The following is a 21502-nucleotide window of genomic DNA, read 5'->3' as shown; positions in this document are numbered from 1 at the left end:
ATAATGGTAAGTGCAGCTGTGTATTTAAAATTCAGATAATTATGATGTGATTTCAAATGAAAAATTCAACAAATTAATCTTTTCTTAAAGGAATCGTTACGGAAGCAGGTGCAACGAGTAAGATTTTAAAATTCACAAATTTTGTTTATTTTCAGCCATACTTAATCTAGGTTTTCCTCTCCAGGTCTATTCCAGCCGGATACCGCAAGGGAATCTTGTTCCCATCCGCAGCAATTCTCATTCGAGCCAGATCGACTATTTCGATGGTGGCAATAATGGAGACGATGGCAGCGACAGGTTCCCTTCTCTCCGAGGGAAAACAGTCGAGGTGGAGGAACATTTACCGCGAAAATATTATAAACCGGGTCGCCTATGACAGCAAGTGGCGGCGACAAAGGTTGGGAGTCCCGGCTGACCAACAGACCAATACGGACGTCCTCCAGGATACGCAATCGCAAAATTTGTCGGTTGGCAGGAGGACAATGTTGGCTGCCACTCACCAATTTGTGCAAAAAAAGCGACGGAAAATAAACTTATTTCACGCATTAAATTGAATTTAATTTAGTCCGAAATTTCAATTAATTTCTTTAAAAATCGAAATTTAAAAAATTTTGAGTTGTTTTGGCTCAGATCGTTCAGACGCTCATTAAAAATGCCTGATTGAAAACAACTCAGAATTCGCGAAAACCCCTATTATTCATTTCTGAGTTGTGCCGTTCTAATCAAAATTTGAGTTTTCCCAGTTTTGGCGCATTTTGAATTGTTTTCCTTCAAATCTGAGTCAAGGAGAATTAGAGTGCATACCATCCATTCTTTCTGTCATACACACATAAAAACGAACAAAACGCTGGTCAAAGATGCCAGATTTTTAAAATTGTATCGAACAACTATTCTCTCAGTGATGGAATATGGTATCTTCTGTTATATGGTATTGGTATGAATATGGTATTCTTCTGTTTCCAGTCAGCTGCCAAAACTCACCTCATCAAACTCGAGCGTATCCAATACCGTTGTCTTCGTATCGCTCTGGGCTGTATGCCCTTAACGCATAACATGAGTCTTGAAGTTTTGGCAGGTACACTCCCACTAAAAGATCGATTCAATTTATTATCACTCCGATTCCTCATCAGGTGTGAGGTCTTGAACCCATTGGTGATTGTAAATTTCGAAAGACTACTTGAGCAAAATTTTCAAACCAGATTTATGTCTATATACCATGTCTTCATGTCCATGCAGGTAAATCCTTCTTCGTATGCTCCCACTCGTGTTTACATCCCAGACTACGACAACTCTTCTGTCCAGTTTGATTTGTCTATGCAGCAAGAAATTCGTGGGATCCCGGACTCTCACCGTCCACTTTTGATTCCCAGAATTTTCGATGCTAAATATAGACACGTCGATGCCTCTAAAATGTACTTTACCGATGGATCACTTATAGAGGAATCAACGGGATTTGGAGTATTCAACGAAATCTTCAGCGCATCTTATAAGCTCCAGTCACCATGCTCTGTGTATATAGCAGAGTTAGCAGCAATCTTTTGGGCTTTGGACAGCATTGCGTCACAGCATGCAGGATACTACTACATCGTAACAGATAGTCTCAGCTCTGTTGAAGCAATACGCTCGATAAGACCGGGAAAGCACTCGCCGTACTTTCTTGAGAAGATACGGGATATTTTGAGTGCTTTAGCAAGACGTCGTTTTTCTGTCACCTTTGTTTGGGTTCCCTCTCATTGCTCGATAGTGGGTAATGAGAAGGCAGACTCTCTGGCAAAGGTGGGGGCGACGGAAGGTGACACGTATCAGCGTGAGATCGTCTTCAACGAGTTTTATTTTTTGGTTAGAAGAAATTCTCTTGTCAACTGGCAGCGCAAATGGGACGAGGATGAGTTGGGTCGGTGGCTCCACTCGATTATCCCAAAGGTAAGCCTTAAACCCTGGTTTAATAGATTGAACCTGAGTCGGGATTTTATTCGTATATTTTCCCGTCTCATGTCCAATCATTATTCCTTAGACGCGGTACTCTATCGTTTTGACATTGCTGGCAGCAATTTGTGTAGTTGCGGCCAAGGTTACCATGACATCGAGCATATTGTCTGGTCGTGTGAGGTCCATCTTGTCGCCAGAACGAATTTAATAGATTCCCTTCGGGCCCGAGGAAAACCACCTAACGTTCCAGTGAGGGATGTGCTAGCTGTGCTAGATTTGGACTACATGTTCGAAATCTACTTCTACCTTAAAGCTATCGATCTGCGCCTTTAATCCTATATTTCCCTTTCTATCATCTTTTTCTTTAAACTCAAAGTGTTAAGCTAAGCAAACAATGTAAAAACAAAAACGAGTTTGGCTCCTTAAAACCTTAAGGTATGAGCCGTTTCAAATAAAGAATTATTAAAAAAAAAAGATGCCAGATGGTTTTACACGGATATAAGTACACATTTAAGATTTCTGTTATATTCTGATACGAGTCTAACTCAATAGAGTATATATACTATAGTTTCAATGATACTCATTAAACTTTGCAGCTACATATTTTAACAACGGCTTAAGTGACTTCATATAAGATAAATATGAGCGTAAATAAAAACGTTTTTTGTTGTAAGCAAGGACTATGGTAGTTTTTTTTATGAGGTCAGCATATAGATGCAAACATGCGACATAGAAACAGTTTGCGTTTGCGTTGTGTATGACACTATTGATTCAAAACTTTCATTGGAATTGGAAGAAATTTCTAAATTGAATTATTAATATATTTTCATTTTCATAACATTCATTAGTTACTATTCTTTTCTTAAACAAACAAAACTGCTTCTGAAATTTATTTATTAATAATTTTGTTTCTCAATATCTGTGCAAAATATTGATAAAACATTGAACCTGGCACCACTGTCACATACTCGTTTGTTTTGTTTGCTACCAGGGGTGCCAGGTGGTTTCGTCAAAAATCAGGACAACGCGAAGCTAAAAATCAGGATTTATCAGGACATCTCTTGATTCATTAAAATTATAGGGATTTCTTCTTAGATTGCATAAATAAAGGCGCAATACATGTGTTGTAAACGCCTTGATTTATGCAACAATAATACGCAGCTTGTTGGCTGGCCGGTAGTTAATATCGAAAAACACCATTTGAATATCATCTGAACCGAAAATTACCATCTGTTAAATTGGATTAACTATTTTATAAGCTATTCATTCGATTTTCTCATAGTTTAACTACAAATTCGATCATATTTACGAGGTTTTTATGAAAATCAGGACAAATCAGGACATTTTAGGGACAAATTTTCAAAAATCAGGACAACTCGAGGGTTTTTGAAAAATCAGGACGGTCTCTCGAAAATCAGGACAAATCCTGATAAATCAGGACACCTGGCACCTCTGTTTGCTACGCCGGGAAATTTACACCTCAGCCTCGCTCGCCGCGATCGATTTTCTTTTACCTGCCGGAGGAGATGCGATCAGCACGACGGGACCGGGACATTATAGGAATTAAAATTCCAATGACATTGTACCAGGTATGTGGAAATTATAATAATTTTCAAAACAAATCCTAAGATCCCGTTTCTCACCCCCAGTTTTACTCCGCGCATGGATTGCTTGCCCCGGAAAGTGTTGCTGAGCGAAATGAGGAGGAGGATGCAGCATAAAAATGTAAATCTCGGGCAAGTTAGTTTGTGATATTAATAATCGATTCAATAAATCAATGAAATTGAAATCAGCACCAACACGAGAAAAGGGTCTATGTTCATTTATGACGTTTCGAGAAAAACGCGTTTGAAAATTTTGCAATCTTTTTTAAATCGCTAATTAAAATTCACAAGGAATCTGCCAAGTCTTTGTGGTCAAAACGGTGCGTTGGATCATTCTAAATAAGTTTTTATCGATACGACGGTTTTATCATGTAAAAATAGCTCGCAATTGTTTATAGACCCTAGCTGGAGTATGAAATTCGTCTAAATGTTTTATACACCCTTCGCTTTGTACTGTATGTCTCATATGTGTGAGTGAGATGGAGATAAAATTTCCCCTATTTTTTGACAAAGGATTATGGTTCTCGCAATGGGAGTGAGTGAATAGCTTTCCGCATTCTTCCCCTTTTAATGTTTTGCATCTAGACCGTTTGCTTTGTTGTGGAGTAAAGGGTGTATAAAACAATCTGTGTGAGGATAATGTCATTTTATGGCTCTAAATTTTATAGATCCTTTACTCAAACTGCTATATAAATCTTACGAAAACTGGAAAACTAAAAACGGTTTTTGTGTTAAGTAGAGCTTATATTGGGCTATTTGAATCCACTGAAAACCGGTTTTGTTTACTTTGTCTTTTATACCCTTTTCACATGTTGCTGCTGAAATGATTCTCCAATCTTATCAGAAAAATTCCTATATACATGGAACAAAATTTTGCGTTTGTGTGCGTGCCCTCTCAGCGAACAGTTCGTAAAACGGTTTGCTTAGCGTTGGAATAAAGTAATGTCAAATTATTACGGAACTTTCAACTTAAACGTTTGGGTTTGCCAGCTTCTCAAAATAACCATAACGGTTACAGCTCGATGATCTCAAAACGTTTTGCACAATTGGTTCTTGAACCTTAACCGAACTGTTTGTACGACAGTTCTTCCATACAAGTGTTTTAACAGTTTTTAACAATTACATAACCTAACGACATATTAAAAATACTGTGAATTTGAAATTAACGATTCAACTAATGCATTTCACAGCTCGAATAATCGTTTGGTAAACGTTTTTTTACGCTTCATCAAATCGTCGTTTGACTATTTAAGAAATCGTGTGGTTACAATCCTCATCTATGCGGGTATTTTTTTTCAATTTTGAAAATACCTGCTTTTGCTGACGAAAGCAAAAATCACAAATAAAAATTCAGCAGAAAATCCGAAATAAGTATTTCTTTCCAGGGCTCATAACTGAATGGAAATTTATTTTTAAATTTACCGTTTGATAAGAATAATAGGGGCATGGCGAGCACCTTCAGTTTACACATTGATTAGGCATATAAATGAAGTAAAAACTTGAGACTTTGATGTTTGGCTAAAGTGGGATGTAAATTTGATAAATTTGATAAGGCAATAATAGAACCAGGTCAACCTAAAGGAAATTTCAATTTAGTAAACACTTACAAATCCAATGGCTTTTTGACGTTCAAGCACAGAGAACAGACATCGGGCCCCGAACAAAAATTTGTTGAAATCGTGTGTGAGAATATCCACCTAAGTTTCAAACCAAATTCGTAAGTGGACTAACATCCATAAGATGTCGCTACCAGTACAAATATTTTTCCATTTTTTCGACACGCTTAGAAATTAATACTCATAGCTTATCTCAAATGAGGCCATTGCAATGTATGAGAGTAACACAACTTTTTGTGTGATAAATTTTAAGAACATCTTGATTTAAAAAAAATGCAAATCGTATTTCAATCATACTTTAATCGCTGTCATATGTCCCAGCATATGCCCCATATTGTTCAATCAATATTAGCGCTGAATTGAAAGTTGAATTCCAAGTTTTAAAGTATGTCTGTCATTAAATAGTTTTCTATAACAGAGAATGTGAACATAAATGTTATAATTGTTAATTATGGATCGGTATTCCGGTTGATGGTATCTTGTAACTCATGTTTATAAATAACTTAAATCATTTCTATCTGATTACTAACCCTGAGTTACAAGTCCTCATATATCGATCTCAGGTAACATCAACCAGAATATCGAGTCATAGTTTACAATTATAGCATTTATGTTCACATTTTCTGTTTTAGTAAACTGTTAACTGATAGTAAAATCCCAACACATACTTTAACACTTGGAATTCAACTTTCAATTCAGCGCCAAAATTGTTTGAACAATATGGGGCATATGACAGCGTTCAATTGTGATTGAAATATGATTTGCATTTTTTTTAAATCATGATGTTTTAAAATTTATTACACCGAAATTTGTGTTACTGTCATACATTGCACTGGCCTTCTTTGAGATAAGCGATGAGTATTAATTTCTAAGCGTGTCAAAAAAATGAAAACAAAAATAGGTGTACCAGTAGCGACATCTTATGTATGTTAGTCCACTTACGCATTTGGTTTGAAACTTAGGTTGGTATTCAAACACACGTGTTGAGCTCCAGCTCGAACTCTGTTCTCTGTGGTTCAAGGTATATATGGGCTCAAGTTGATGGTCTTCGTTTTATTTATGGATTTTCGCCAATCTGGCCAATTCAGCTTTTAGTATTAAAGTCTGCTTCATTTAATATTGGAACAAATTCTTTTGCTCATTGTGGCGCTCCTAGTGGACGGATTTGGAAACTTTTTTCACCCACGTGTCGGGAAATTCATTACCTTTCACCATGTATTTATGTTATAACACCAAACGATAGCATTTTGTAAACAACCGCCATGGAAGCCGAACGGAGAGATCAAATTATGCACAGTTTTCTTACGAGTACGAGTACGAGAATTTCTTCGAAACAGCAATGAATAATTTTTTTAATTTTTTTTTATGAAAGAGTAAAGAAAATGCTACATTTGTATGAAAAACAAATTATGAATTCGTTAATAAATGACTGAACTACACGCAATTGTTTGTGTTCCAATATTAAATGAAGCAGACTTTACATCCGTCGAACTTGGTCAGCACTTGGTCGTACAGCTTTCGAGCACGGATTCTGGCCACATTGTTCTGCTTCAGCGTCCGATTTGGCTGTTTGCTGGCTCCAGTGATTGAAATCCTCACCAATTTTCTCATCAGAGGCATTCAAAATACACAATTTGAGGCCTCGCATAGCTATACAGGAGACGATACATATACATTCATTCAAACCTCCCCCCATGAGGAGGATCTGCTCTGAGAGACACTATCCGTTTGCTGCCCCGAACGAACTCTCTCAACGTTCGGTTGCTACATGATGCATGAAGAAGACGAGGCACACATACTCATTTACGTTGTTGAATTTGAATAACTCGAACCGACCGCAAAGGTTGAGGCAACAACAAAAACAACCGAACTTATTGCGTTGCACGGCCCGCAACGTATGGTGAAAGAGGGGGGAAGAAAAAGAAATGAAAAAACTAGCTGCCTGCGTGCGGTTGCTGTGCAATAATAGCAATAGCAGAAAAACCTCACGCATTCGATCCAGGCACAAACGAGGAGACTCGGGTTTGCTCTGCCTTTTGAATTCGGTTCCCTCAAGGTTGTGACAGGAGATGAGTGAGAGCCGTTCGTTTGGTTTTTTGGATTCGCTGCATCGAATGTATATTGCTCCATGAAGGCGGCCATGTTGAGAGCGTATACATCATCGGTTTTGTCGTTTTCGCTGCCTCAAAGCAACCTTTGCTTCCGAATAGAGCGTTGAGCGAGAGATGGTTGATCAACTCATGCTCAGCAAAATTCAATCACTGGCTGGCTCGGAATGACCTTATTCCTTCCCGGAGACGAATTCGTCGCACCGTACTGTGAGCGGCCTGGAACTTATTGGCCAAATCGCGGTCTGAAAGGTTGGGATTCCTCTTGACGGCCTTGGTGACTTTCCCACGCAGTTTCCGGTCGACAGTTCCACTCCGACGCTTCGAATGCTGCTTCCGAGCCGTCGTCAATGTTTCCTTGTACTGCTTGATAACACGCCATACGGTATTTCTGGGCATTTTAAGCTGTTTAGCTAGCTTCGATGCCGACAACAATGGATTTTCAAAAAAACTGTGCACAATTTGATCTCTCCGTTCGGCTTCCATGGCGGTTGTTTACAAAATGCTATCGTTTGGTGTTATGACATAAATACATGGTGAAAGGTAATGAATTTCCCGACACGTGGGTGAAAAAAGTTTCCATATCCGTCCACTAGGAGCGCCACAATGAGCAAAACAATTTGTTCCAATATTAAATGAAGCAGACTTTAGACATGAGTTCTAGAGATTGGAAAAAAAAAATGATTGCAGAAAATTGAGAGAGTTGTTGCTTCAATTTTTTATAGCCAATAAAAAATTTATTTAATTTTATGAAAAATCATGCATTAAGTCATATGAAAATCCAAGAATTGTATGCGAAAATAAATGAGGGATGCGCTCTAAAAGAAGGTGTTTTTCCGAAAAAGATTAAAAAAGACATAGTTTTACTATAACTGAAACCAGTCTTCACTGACAAAGTGTGTGTTGAACATGGGACTATGTACACATAGTTCAACTCACGTGCAGTGTGCAAGTTGAAGTTCATGTTCAAGAGTGGGTGCGCACCCATGTTTAGAAACCATCTCAGCAGTCAGGTGTAGAACTTTCTCACAAGAACAAATTGATTGTTTTGGTGTCCGGGGGTCCTGCTGATACCTGCCTACAGAGTGAGTGTTACCGGTTCTTGAAGCATAAATCTTCTCGGAATAGGATATACCGTAGAACCCAGAGGTAAATTAAGAATCATTGCATGTACTTTGGCAAGACTAATATCATTTCAAATTTCCTTTGCAGGATATCCTGTTCAGTATGATTTGTGCAAGAAGAAATTGGATTCCCATTCCCATTCAGCCAATTCGGTCCTGTCCTGCACCTTTGAGAGTGAAGTGAAAAATGTTCAGATCTTCTATCTCTATACTGGTTTAGCCAATATAACGCCCCTAAAGAAAAAAAGGATACAGCTGAATACGGTTGCTGATTAGTAGATGCGCAGTACGGATGTAGATGCGTTCGCATTTTGCATGTTACCAAACTCGCTCGTTAAATGATAAAATACAATATAAGAACAAAAATAAATAAAACAAAAGCCCATTTTTTCACATTTTTTCTGCAAGGATCACAATTCAAAAGGTAAAAAAACGTTTATTAAAATTCTGTTAAAAAAATCAATTTCCAACTTCAATGGTTCTTTCGTTGAAAAAAAAAAAAAAACATTTTGGAAAATTTCCCTTGGATAGATTCTCAAAGCGAAGTTATAAAATAAACTTTTTCTGGGAAAGGTTTGGTTATCAAATTTTCACGAGCAGGTACATACTCTAATACAGTGCGTCCAGCATTTTGTGACAATCTCAAGTATCCCGATTCGGGATTCCCGAAACAACAACAATCGTTGTAGCAACCAAAACCGTTGCCAAGTAAGAGCTATGTGTACAAACAAATATGTTCGAACCTGAGTGCAAAACATCGGTACGAACACCCGGTACAACTCATAAGCTTGGGTTGCTGTTTTAAAAAAACCTATGTATACTATTGCATGCAAGCTCAAGTTGAACTAGCGCCTGAAAATTAGCACACAAGTTGAACTCGGTGCATGTTTTCGTGAAGACTGACTGAAACCCGTTTTGCCTGGCGTGGTCTTTTATTCTGCGATCTCTGCAGTTTAGGTACTTATTTAGTCATTTACTTGGCTAACAAGATGCAGAAGTATTGAAGATTATACCGATGATATTACATACCGTGTATCTGATTGTACTTCAAATTTCGACATACCCCATCTGGCGACGAGTTGAACAAGGATTATGATTATATTCAAATGGTGTATGTATTTCCTTGAAAAGTTAGCATCTCACGAGACAAGAGCTTTAATGCGATCGTCAATTGAGGTTGACCTTAAGGAACTTCTATTGGCAGTCGCAGAAGGTCAAATATCAGCCTTGCGCTTAGTCCATTGGCTTTGAGGTTGAATACCATAATACCCCTTACCCCTTCTTTTCATCACTGTTATGAACGAATTTCCTGAAGTGCTGACTGATGTGTTTGTGCTGGTTTATGCCGACGATTTGAAAATGTTGTTGCCTATTCGTCACCCGAACGATTGCGTAAAGACTTTGTTTTTGGAAAACTTTTCACTGCCGCGCAATCCTGTCCTACAGATATTGTTCCAAAAGTTGATGCTGTTGTGGGACAAGATGAGGTCGAACGTTCCATTTCCGATGCTCCTGAGGCGTAGGATATTGCTGGGCGAGACGATGAGGTTTTCTGGAAGCAAGCGGTCGATGAAGAACTGAAGTCCCTGGCTGACAACCACGTGTGGCGGCTGGTAGAACGACCAGCTGGCGTGGTTCCTCTCAAATCCAAATGGGTGTTCCGGGGCAAGCAAGACGAAAATGGAAAACCTGTGCGATACAAGGCTCGTTTAGTCGCTAAAGGTTTCCTGCAGAAGGCTGGCGTCGACTACAGCGAAACTTATTCCCCTGTTGCTAAGTTGGCGACAATACGAACCGTTCTGGCTGTAGCGGTGCACTGGAAGATGTTCATCAATCAACTCGATGTCAAGACGGCGTTCCTTTACGGTGAACTAGAAGAAGACGTCTATTTATCCATACCCGATGGAGTCACCGCAAAGCCGAATCTGGTGTGCAAGTTGGAACGGTCACTGTATGGACTCAAGCAAAGCCCACGATGTTGGAATAATAAACTGAATGACATCCTTCTGGTTTTCGGTTTTAAGCGTTCCTGTCATGACTATTGCTTATATACCCGAAACGACAATCGAGGGCGGGTGTATATCGTCATCTACGTTGACGACCTTCTCATCGTTGGCGATCGTCTGGAGCTGATGAAGCAGATCAAGCTATCACTTTCCAAAAACCTTCAGATGACGGACCTTGGGGAAGTGAACCTCTTTCTCCGAATCAAGACCCGATATGATCGTTCTGCTGGTTTGATGTCTCTGAGTCTAGAAGTCGCTGTGGATCGTGTGTTGGCGAAATTCGGCATGAAAGATTGCAACAACGTAAAGACACCAATGGAGAAGGCCTGTTTTCTACCAACGAATGAAGGAAATCCGGTCTGCCATCCTTATCGTGAGCTACTTGGAAGTCTCATGTACACAATGCTATGCGTCCGTCCCGATATTGCATTTGCTGTTGCATACTTGGGACGTTTCCAAAGTCAACCTGGCGAAGCACACTGGCAAGCGCTGAAAAGAGTGGTCCGATACATGAAAGGCACGAAGAACCTCAAGCTCCAGTTCAAGCGAGACGAAAAGGCTGAAGTACTGATCGGGTACGCTGATGCGGATTGGGCGTCGGATACTGAAGATAGGAGATCCGTGAGCGGTTATGTCTTCAAGGTATTCGGCAATACGGTGTCCTGGGCCAGTAGGAAGCAACAAACCGTTGCATTGTCATCCTGTGAGGCAGAGTATGCAGCCTTAAGCGTAGCTGCTTCCGAAGGATTGTGGCTACAAGGAATCTTAGAAGATCTGCAGCAACAGCAACTTACCGGGGAGCTTGCGCTCCCGTTCGCCGCGCCTCGGGGCTACCATATCGAGGTTCGAACCACGGTCTGTTTGCGAAGGGAGCGCTCCGGTTTCGTCAACGTCATCGTCTCCGTCGTCAGTCATGATGCTTCTGTTCTGATCCGGCGGGGGCACCTCTTCGCTTTGAACGGGGTTTTCATGTGGCCGCACTTCTTCAGCTTGGAAATCGTAGTGAACAGGGATCACACTCGACGGACTTTCGCAAGGAACCTTAGCAGCAAACGGAAAACTATTTTCATCAAACTTGACATCTCTTGATAGGAACAATTCCTTCTCCTCTGAATTCCACAGACGGTAAGCATTTGGAGCATAGCCAACCATCACAGCCAGTTTGCTTTTCGGGTCCAGTTTTCTTCTCTGTTGCGCCGCCACCCAAGCATACGCTTTGCAGCCAAAAACTCGAAGTTTGCTCAGGTCTGGCTTGTGGCCTGTCCACATTCCCGCAGGGGTCTTCTGGCAAGATAGAGCACTCGTTGGACTTCTGTTAGTTAGGTACACCGCAGCCAGAACCGCTTCGTTCCACAGGTACTTCGGAGTTAGAGATTCGGACAACATCGCACGAACCTTCTCGATGATTGTTCGATTGAATCGTTCTGACACACCATTTTGCTGTGGTGTATACGCTGCTGTTGGCTCAACCTGGATCCCTTTGGACACGTAAAACTCCCGCTGGTCTTTGGAGCAATATTCTCTGCCTTGATCCACAGTCAGCTTCGAAATTGAATGTCCTAGAGCGACAGTTGCCATCGCTTCGTACTCTCGGAACCGTTGGAATACCTCGGACTTCTTCTTGAGGGGATACACTACTGCGAAGTGCGTGAAATCGTCAATAAACGAGACAAAGTACCGAGAACCATCCCAAGCTGCCGGTGTGATAGGACCACACACGTCGGAGTGAATTCTCTCTAAAGGTCTTGAAGCACGGACTCTTGTACCCGAGAATGGTTCTCGGCACTGCTTTCCAAGAACAGATACATCACAAAAATCCAATTTACCTGGTACCTCGGAAATACCTGTTACCATGTCGTGCTTTACAAGTGCTTGCAAATTATGGATTCCCAAATGGCCAAGTCGACGGTGCCATAGATTACCGCTCACAGCTCCACACAAGTTGGCCGCCACAGTATCGAGGACCAAATCAAGCTCGTAAAGGTCACCACGAACGGGACATTTCCGATCAGCTTGCCGTCGTACCGCACAGTTGTTTCCGTTTTCTTAAAAGTAACGTCCAAATTTGCTTTCGCCATCTTCTTCACAGAGAGAAGATTTTCTCGAAGATCAGGAACATACAGCACATCTTTCAGGACCAGCTTGACGCCTTCCTTATTGACGCCCGTAATTGTTCCTCGATGCCAGGATATCAGCGACTGATCATCTTTCGCCACATTGATGATCACCGGTGCCTTCAGCTTCGTAAGGTCAGCGAAACAGTGTTTCACGTTCACGAGGTGGTCCGTGGCCCCAGAATCCAATTTGAAGGTCACGACACCCGTCGCTCGTTCGGAAAAACTCCTTCCAGTCATGAAGGCTATCGCTTTACCTCCACTTGCAGCATTAGCTTCAGCTCGTCCGTCCGACGCAAGCTTGACACGACAATCTTTGGCCTTATGTTCCTTCTTTTGGCAGCGTCTGCACTTTCCCGTGAATTTAACGAACGCTGTCCTTTGTTTCGATCCTTGAAAAACAGCAGGTTTTTCTTGGTTGGAATCTGCAACTCGGTCCGTTTTCTTCAATTCCTCTGCAAGAAGGCGCTCTCGAACCACGTCCAGTTTCAGATTTTCCTCTCCCAGATTCTCCAAGGCGGTAACTAAGGGATCAAACGATTCGGGAAGAGTGGCAAAAAGCTGAGCAACAACGTCGTTTTCTTCGAGTTTCGCTCCGGCCAACTTCAGCTGACGAATAAGGTCTTCGAAGATCTTCAAATGGTCCTTCACTGACGATCCTTCAACCATTTTCAGCTTCGCAAGTTGCTTTCGGATGAAGGTCTGCGACGAAACGGATTTCTTGGCATAAACGTTCTCCAGGCTTGTTCAAATTTCCTTTGACGTCTCCTTGTCCCGTACAAGGTCCAGCAGGTCATCGTGAATGAACGAAATCACCAAATACGTCGCCTTTCCGTCCTTCTCCAGGAACTTAGCACGTTCAGCCGGAACCGCCGGGGGATCGTTCTTGACCACGTCCAAAAGATTCACCGATTTCAAGTAAGCTTCCACCCTGAAGCGCCAATTGTCAAAGCCGGTACCCGAGAACTGCGGGATCCCGTGGACCGGATCTTTGCGTGAGTCGCCCATAACCTTTTGATTCTTGATAATTGGTTAAAAATAACTTCAACAAGATTTACAGTGGAAAAGATTTATTAGCAGCTTGGTGGAGAGCTTAATGTAGACTGAGAAAATTTTCACGGTTGTTTATTAAAGAAAATTTCCGTTTCCATAGAGGTGACCGGTAACCAGCATTCTTCGATTGCCGATTATTCCAACAGATATAAATCTGAATTCTGAAAAATAAGAAAGTTAACACCTGTTATCTCAACAATTATTACCTTAATCTGAAGTTTAAAGCACTGTCACGTAATTTGCTTTTCGACCTGTAAAATAACGGTAAATGTCCTGCTCCTTTTTGTCACAGGACATTTGCGTAATTTTACAGGAAATAATTTTTGCTGTGTAATTTCCCAATTAAGCGCTCACAGTAGTGAACCTGTATAAGTATAAGAGAAGTGACATCTGAAACACAAAATTCCAATCGAGCAAAAGAACTGTCAAAATCGATTCCAATGATTCCAATCGATCCGAGCATTTTGTCGCACAGCTTTTACCTTTCTTATTGAAAACTCAACCAAAGAAGGTATTGTGATTGTTGTTATAGTTCAAACAGATAATTTTTTTTAGCTGGTCATATGAATTTATGATTAGGTGCAATTTTTTTCAATGCTTTGGTGAATCGTGTTTCTAGTTAGAAAACTAACTGATTATAATTATTAATGAAATTCAAGTCATTCATACCGTTTATCGCGATCCTTCGGGAATCGAGTTCAATGTTGTTTTGTTGGATTGAAGGAGCGTTCACTTTAGAGCTTGATCATTGAGCCAGAAAACAGTGCTGGGGATTTTTTCGTCCAAGATTTCGGCGATGTTGCCACATATTTTATTTGAAGAGGGATCAGATGTCGCTTCTCTTATATGAAGGTTCACTATATTTGACTAATGCCATATTCGTTTTCATCTGGTGGAAAGATGGTTGTGCACCAACTGCTGTCATCTTCATATAAAAAAAACGCTTTGACAGCACTTGGTGCACTACCGGTGCACCACCAGGATGAAAACGAATATGCATAAATCACTTGACATCTCTGCATGCAAGCAGAAAATTGGTTGGAAAACTGCTAAACTGTAGTTGAAATCTAGAATAAGCGATTAACTCGATAGCTACTCTTGTCAATTAAACACGAATACTATTCTGATTTATCGAAAATTAGTACAATTTGAATCCGTTTCACTAAAATCTCACAATTCAAGCGTTTTTAATGTTACGGGATTAAAAAAAACCAATGGAAATTCTCATAAAAATGCAACGGAGATCGTACAAGCTTACGTTAATCATGAAAGACATTCTAGTCGAAAATAGGATTCTAGAAAAGGATGAATCAAATTCCGGTAAAGTCTTTTTACCTAGTTATAGATACATGTTGCGAAATCTTTCGTTAGGAATTCGGACAGTAGTATTAGAAAAACACCGCGTTTATTTGCAAAAATATATCTTTATTCCTTTTATTCCAAAATGTTTTTTTTTTTCACTATACAATTTCTTAGTGGCTTTTCAAAATACGTTTGTTTTCTGTATTGGACGCCCATCGAACTTGTGTTATGTAGGTATATTAATGATGTGAAACTAGACATAGAATTTAGTTTTGGGCTCAAATAATTCTTTTGGTTTTTATTTTAATTTCTAAACAATTCAACAATATGATATTACAGTTTCTCGTTTTTTTCTCGCTTATTTTGCCAAGAGCTTTAAGTTCAAGATGGTCGCACATTGCAATTTTACGCCATCACCCGAATTAACGGCTGATCACGCTTTTGCCATAGCCCTGGAATTGCCATCAAATTGTTTATATTTTCGTAAACCACCTTTTCACAACTTTAATATCTAACGCAATTATAAAAAATATATATATGGCAACAATGCAAAACGGACCGTATGAATGAGCTTTTGTTATAAAAATTTCAAATGACCTCCTCTTTTTCTTTCGTTCATTTTTGAATGCACGTGAAGATTAAATTTTGTTTTTATTCATTTTTGTAAGTAGTAATATATATTGTAGATTTATTTTTACTCGTTTTTAGATTTATATTACTTTTTTTCCTGGTTTTATTATAGTTTTACTGGTTTTTCTGAATTGTTTTTTATTTTGTTATTTTTTCGTTTTTTTATAAAAAAATATAACTTGGAAATGATTAGTCAACAGATTCCACTTGTTTTCTGTTCAATAATTCAGTTTTCTTTCCCTTTTATAATTGTTGTTAATAGAGTTATTTTTTTCTGTGTGTAGTACATTTCAAACTTTTGGAGAATATCCTAACGGATTTTTAAACTTTGCTATAGTTTTCGAGAATTTCATTTTGAAGATCTTTCAGAACATTCGCTGCTTTAGGCTACACCTGAAAAGGCAGAAACGTTTACTTTCGTTCTGTTTTCATTTTTCAACGTTTCGTTTATTCATTTTCGTTCCGCCTTTTTTACTAAATTTACAGTTCAACTTTATATCGAATATCTTTGAGATAAACTAATCTTAACTGAAAACAGCCCGAAAATAAATGCTTCTGTATTTCTATAAAAAAAATTATTTATTGAAATAGTTACTAAAGTAAGCAAATTTCAATATTCATTTAAATCTGCATCCGAAAGATAGATGATTTTGAAGAAAAAATAAAGAAACATTTTTATGTTGTTTTGAATTGTTAGGAATGAAGCATAGTATAAAAAAAACTTTTTAAAATATCACAATTTTAGTGATTTTAAAGATTTAAAATAGACCGTTTCGATATTCTTAGTTTTGAATGGTTTAAAATACCGTTCATTATTTTCTGACAGGGAAAAGATGTATTTTCGCGTACACCTCCAGAGTGATGCGCGAAACTTTTGAAAAAGGAATTTTGAATCCAGTCTTATTTGTTTCATTTGTTTTTCTTTCTTTTGCGTGAGTATACAGAAATTTCCGTCATAATTTAGAAACACAAAGATTCGGATTTCATTTCTCAAGAGCCAATTTGCTATACACCTAGATATTGCTTAATTTTGCATGTTGGACTATTATCAAAGAATTTCAATAGTTATCGAAAGAGTCGACTCTTTAGCAAAGTGGTGTTTGAATAAAAATGCTTACATTACCTCATTTAACAGCAACATATTAAAGTAGTTTAGTATCGAATGATTTGAATCTCTATTTCCGATAAATATAGGGTAAGCTAGGGTGATAATATGCATAATAAACAAGAAAATCTAGAAAAAGTTCAGATTATAAAAAAAAACTTAGGAACCGATCAGTTTAATGCATTAGATGATTTTATTCCTCTGAGAAATTTACTTTCAGAATTATGAAAATTTCAACATGTATCTTATTGCACAGTAACAGAATGTAAATTGATAACGCTGAATAAGCACCTGAAATAGGTAGGTACTACAGAAACACTAAGTATTATGCATCTGTTAGCAATCTAATCATAGCAACAGAGAGCGCATTAATCCTAATCGCAGCAAACTCAGAACATGATGTTGGGTTCCAGACGGGAAGGCATCAGGATGGTACGCTGCGGTTTGACCCGTTCAGGAACGCTTGGAGATTTGGGCTCGTCTACTTGTTGCGTGGAGCGCGGGTGCTGCTGGGTGCGTGTTCTGGGTTGCTGCGATTAGGATAAATGCACTCTGTGTTGCTATGATCAGATTGCTAACAAATACACTATTCCAAAAGTCAAACACATATAATACCTACTGGTGAAATATATTTTGTTTCAACAATTGAATTTATTGAAATAGTTCAGATTTGTAAGATTATGAGGTCTGCTCTTAAAATAAAAAGACTTGATTTTTCGGATGAATTATTGGTCAGTTGTAAAGTTTAGAAGTAAAAAAAGTTCGACCCTTTCGTTAACTATAATTGAACGTATAGAGAAGTTTCAACAACAAGAAAATTAAAAATTCGTTAGATTTTGATGAAACATACAAATGGATTATGTATTTCCCTTTAGGTTCCATGATTCTTGCTAGATTTCTTATTCGGTTCGTTTCGCATTACAAATTTCACACTCTGAGCTGTGACAAGTATGATTGTTTGGATTCTAAAAAAAAGTATCTGATTTGTTGTTCAATAATTTTTTGATCACTTAATGGTTATCACTTCTGACGGTATTGTTTCGCTTAGCTTTTTCTCACGTGGGTTGGGTCTCTGTTGGTTTTTATTTCACTTCATTCAAACTGTATGTTTTTTTTTCATTTGTAGTTGTTATACAATAATGGCGTTCACAGTACGACGGTGTTGGTCTAGATTTATGAAAGTTGTATTTTATTTCGATTTTTTTATTTTTATCAATCCAACAGCGCGTCGTTTCTATTTTTCAAAAGAATTTGATTCTTCTGTTTTCTGTCTTCTATCCTCTCTCTCCCCTGCTACATTTGCTGAGATGGTTGTTCCGGTTATATGCTTATAGAGAATAATTTAACAAGCGCACCCTTGCCTTAATCATCAGCAGCAGCAATAACAGGATATCCCCTGATTTGTTACAAACTTCACACATAACGAGAAACAATGATGCCGTTCATGATAACAATTATCAGGGAGCACTAAAGGCAAGGGTTTATTTAGGAGCGCTATTCAGTACTTAAAAAAAAACAACACGCAATTAAATAATCAAAATCGATATCTTATGTCTCCGCAGCTGTTTTAATAGAAAAAGAGCAATAATAGTATATGCATATGTTATTGTAATAGCAACATCATAAATGTAAAACATTTGCTCTAATAAAGCCACCAGAAAAGAAAATCCTTTCATATTGGTTACAGAAACATCTGCCTAAATGCCCTAAAATGACGAAGACTTCAAAATCTTATTCGGAATAAATCTGAGTGCTACGAGTAATTAAAATAAACAGCACATACGCTGGATTTTTTACGTTAAGAATTGTTTGTCTTTCAAATATCTGTAAAGAATTAAGTAGGTTGGGACATACATTATTTCATTCCGTCAAGTCAATTTTGATCTAACGATATGTACTGGGATAGACAGGCTTGAATTGTATTTTTAAAGTATACGTAATAATGAAAAAAATGGAGACATTAGGTGGTATGAAAAACCCCTAGCAATTGCTTTTGCTAAACTAAATCGAGCATTCGAGCAGTCGCAGAAAGCAATTGCTTCGGTTGATATGAATAAAGTTTTTTCTGACAGCTGTTTTCTCAGTCAGGAGCTTTTACTTTTAGAACAAGCTAGTTCGGTATGAATAAAGCCCAAATCTGAAGCAATCGCTCGAGAAATCTCCTAGCAATTACTTTATTTTCTAAGCATGCTTGGTAGCAGACTTTTCCAATAAACAAATTCTTCAACAACGTCATGAATTTATAAAATTAGCAATATTACACTTCAATACAATTTTAAAAGGCATTTTCAACATAGATAAAGAACAGTCGAAGTGATAACCCAACTTTTTTCATATTCCTGTTGTATGAAATGATTCGTCTAAGATGAAACAAAACAAATCAATTAGTAAATATTTCAAATTAAAAAAATCCGGCTACAGTGGAAGAAGTCCCAATCGGCTTGAAGTTGGAAGAAAGTTGTAATAATTTTAAACATAATTCAGATCTCCCAAATTTATATGATTTTTTTTTTATAATTCAAAGATTAAAAAAAAACATCTAAGTTAAGATGCGATGCCTATTGCCTATTTTTTTTATATATCGGATTATCCCGATCCGAAAACGTGTGGGAGAGCTTATGATAAATGTCAAAAAGCTAGGCCAATTTTTGTTTGACAATATTAAATTTTCTTTAAACATCAACATGCGAGCATGTATTGACTTAATTTTTTCCGATCGTTCTTACACCCATCACCCGCACCGTCGATTTCATGGCTATTTTAGCCGTACTTTTCAATTTTTTGATCATCTTCTTTCATTTTACTTTAGAAAATTTCAGATTCTGCTGGTTGGATAGCTCTTTTTTTTCGAAGCAAAAGCTATGTTCTAAGACTTTAGTACACATCTGCTAAGCAAACGTTTATTCATACCAAACTAAGCAAATGCTTTGGGCTTTTGCTTTGCTTGATTTCGAGCAAAGTAAAAGCTACCGAAGCAATTGCTAAACCTTATTCATACCACTAATTGTTCGCGCTGCAGAATGCAATTTAATGATTCACATTAATTTTAAAACCTTCGCAAACATTGCGCCGTTAAGATCTTTTTAAGGAAATTTTCTACAAATTTGCCAAAACAATATGTTATCTTACCATTCCGAAAAATATTAACTTTATTCAGTTTGTTAGATTGCCATTAGTTTCTTCAGAGAAATTATTTCGATAACAGCGAAGGAAGACGAAGAAATTTCAAACTGTTTATAAATTGCATGAAAATCAGACAGTAGGTGGCTTTCTTATTTCTGTAATGCGGCTGCCATTACGAGTATAGTATAAAATCGATAAAAAAAAGTAGAATGAAAAATTTACAATTCTAGACAAAGTAAATCGGCAAGAAAGAATAGCTTAGAGATGGTTTTTAAAGTATCAGCTTATAAGGAAGAAGTGTGTTTCTAGAGATCGATGTAACGTGTAAGAAACAGGTCTAGTCTTATCAGATCCAAACTTTTTAACTCTTCTCTTCGAAGCTGTGCGACAGGGACAGAATGGTGAACAATTTGAGCAAAATACGAAAGTTAGAAATCAAGCATGTTTTAGTGCTTATGTTTTTGGATATAAGTTGTTAGAAAGGAATTGAAAGTGTTAAGCAAACTGATAGGAGTCCTCCCATTTAACCACTTTCAGTTGTGATTACAGTATTTGGCATTTGACGTTGAAAACGTTGCTGCGGTTCGTTCGGTTGTTTTTCGTTGGAATTCTCCATCTCCGACAGGTTGGTACTTTTATTGTTACAAATGCTACGAGATTTCAACGAGAGGCGACGCTGCATCATAATGCTCTCGTTTGGTGGCGACAGGCCGACCATGTTTACACCACCGTTGTAACCATACTCGTCAAACAGCTCACTGATACGCAGTTGTCCAATCGGTCCCATGATCGATTGATATCCGTTCAACGTTTCTCGCTTCAGTGCGGTAACAATTGTGTTTGAGTTTGTATGATAATGCTTATACTTATTAGTAGTATTATTTGTTATTGGATCACAGTTCAAAGTATTTCTATGTTGTGTCGGTTTGCCCCCATCCTCTTCTTCCGTCGCTATTATCACGTTGCCCGTTTCACCACCATCACGCTGTTTATCGCTGTTAGTTACTCCATGGGAGCGATAATCATAAGCTTCAGTTTTCTCATGGTTGTAACGACTTTGATATTGATTCTGCCTGTAATTTTGTTGGTGACGATAATAGCTGTTGTTGTTTCCAGCAGAAGCATTGTTTCGATTATTGTAGACGAGACCAGCTCCACCATTTTCTGACCCAGATCCTCCCATGACTGCTCCACGATTGTACTGATGGTTATTAGGATTGTTGTAGTTGTTATTGTTAATTGATGATGTGCCATGGATTCTGTTACCCGATGCATCCGATATTGCCGATTGTAATCTGAAAAAAATTATTATAATTTTATAATGATGGACAAGTAAGAAGCACATTATCGAACATCCAATATGGTATTTATCCGAGGCACTTCACAAAACGACATAATGTTGTTCTGTATGAGTCTCAACGAACCCCTAAATAGGATCCGACTCAACGAATTCTATGACTCTCTTCTACTGATTATATTTGATTTCGAAAAAAACATTCGACCGACTGGGCTACACTCAGATGAAAAAAAGTTTCAGAGAAACAAGTTCGTCGAAGCACAGTACGAGGAATTTTCGTGCAAGGTCCTGAACAAAGGTGTCTCACTGCTGACTGGATTGATCTACTGTAGACCAAACCGAGGATTGCTGTAGCATCTTTGGGCAATGGAGCAGTGACCTGACCTGGCTGACGATGTTGTTTTGCTCGATCAAAAACAACCGGATATGCATAGCAAACTCGAGGACCTTAACGAATGCTCCAAGGCAGAAGATCTCAAAGTCAATGCGGA

At 38.4% G+C, this 21502-nt stretch overlaps 1 protein-coding gene and 1 long non-coding RNA gene across 7 annotated transcripts in view; one reads left to right on the top strand and one right to left on the bottom strand.

The window, feature by feature from the left end:
* The first annotated feature begins 3378 nt into the window (after positions 1–3378).
* LOC129739650 (uncharacterized) lies at positions 3379–3718 on the top strand. The gene is made up of 2 exons (XR_008736022.1): positions 3379–3518; positions 3579–3718. It is a non-coding gene; the product is annotated as an uncharacterized LOC129739650 (long non-coding RNA).
* Positions 3719–14958: 11240 nt separating this feature from the next.
* The window catches only part of LOC129738796 (serine/threonine-protein kinase DDB_G0283821), a 52929-nt gene continuing 46385 nt past the window's right edge, over positions 14959–21502 (bottom strand). For all 6 annotated transcript variants that reach the window (XM_055730091.1, XM_055730090.1, XM_055730095.1 and 3 more), the window contains exon 7: positions 14959–21009. In XM_055730091.1, coding sequence (XP_055586066.1) covers positions 20238–21009 — 772 coding nt within the window. In that variant the 3' untranslated portion in view covers positions 14959–20237. The remainder of the gene's footprint in view (positions 21010–21502) is intronic.

This window comes from Uranotaenia lowii, chromosome 1, assembly GCF_029784155.1.
Source record: "Uranotaenia lowii strain MFRU-FL chromosome 1, ASM2978415v1, whole genome shotgun sequence".
In the NCBI taxonomy this organism is placed as follows: domain Eukaryota; kingdom Metazoa; phylum Arthropoda; class Insecta; order Diptera; family Culicidae; genus Uranotaenia; species Uranotaenia lowii.
The sequence above is the reverse complement of the archived record's forward strand: the minus strand, read 5'-3'. Positions and strand labels throughout refer to the sequence as shown.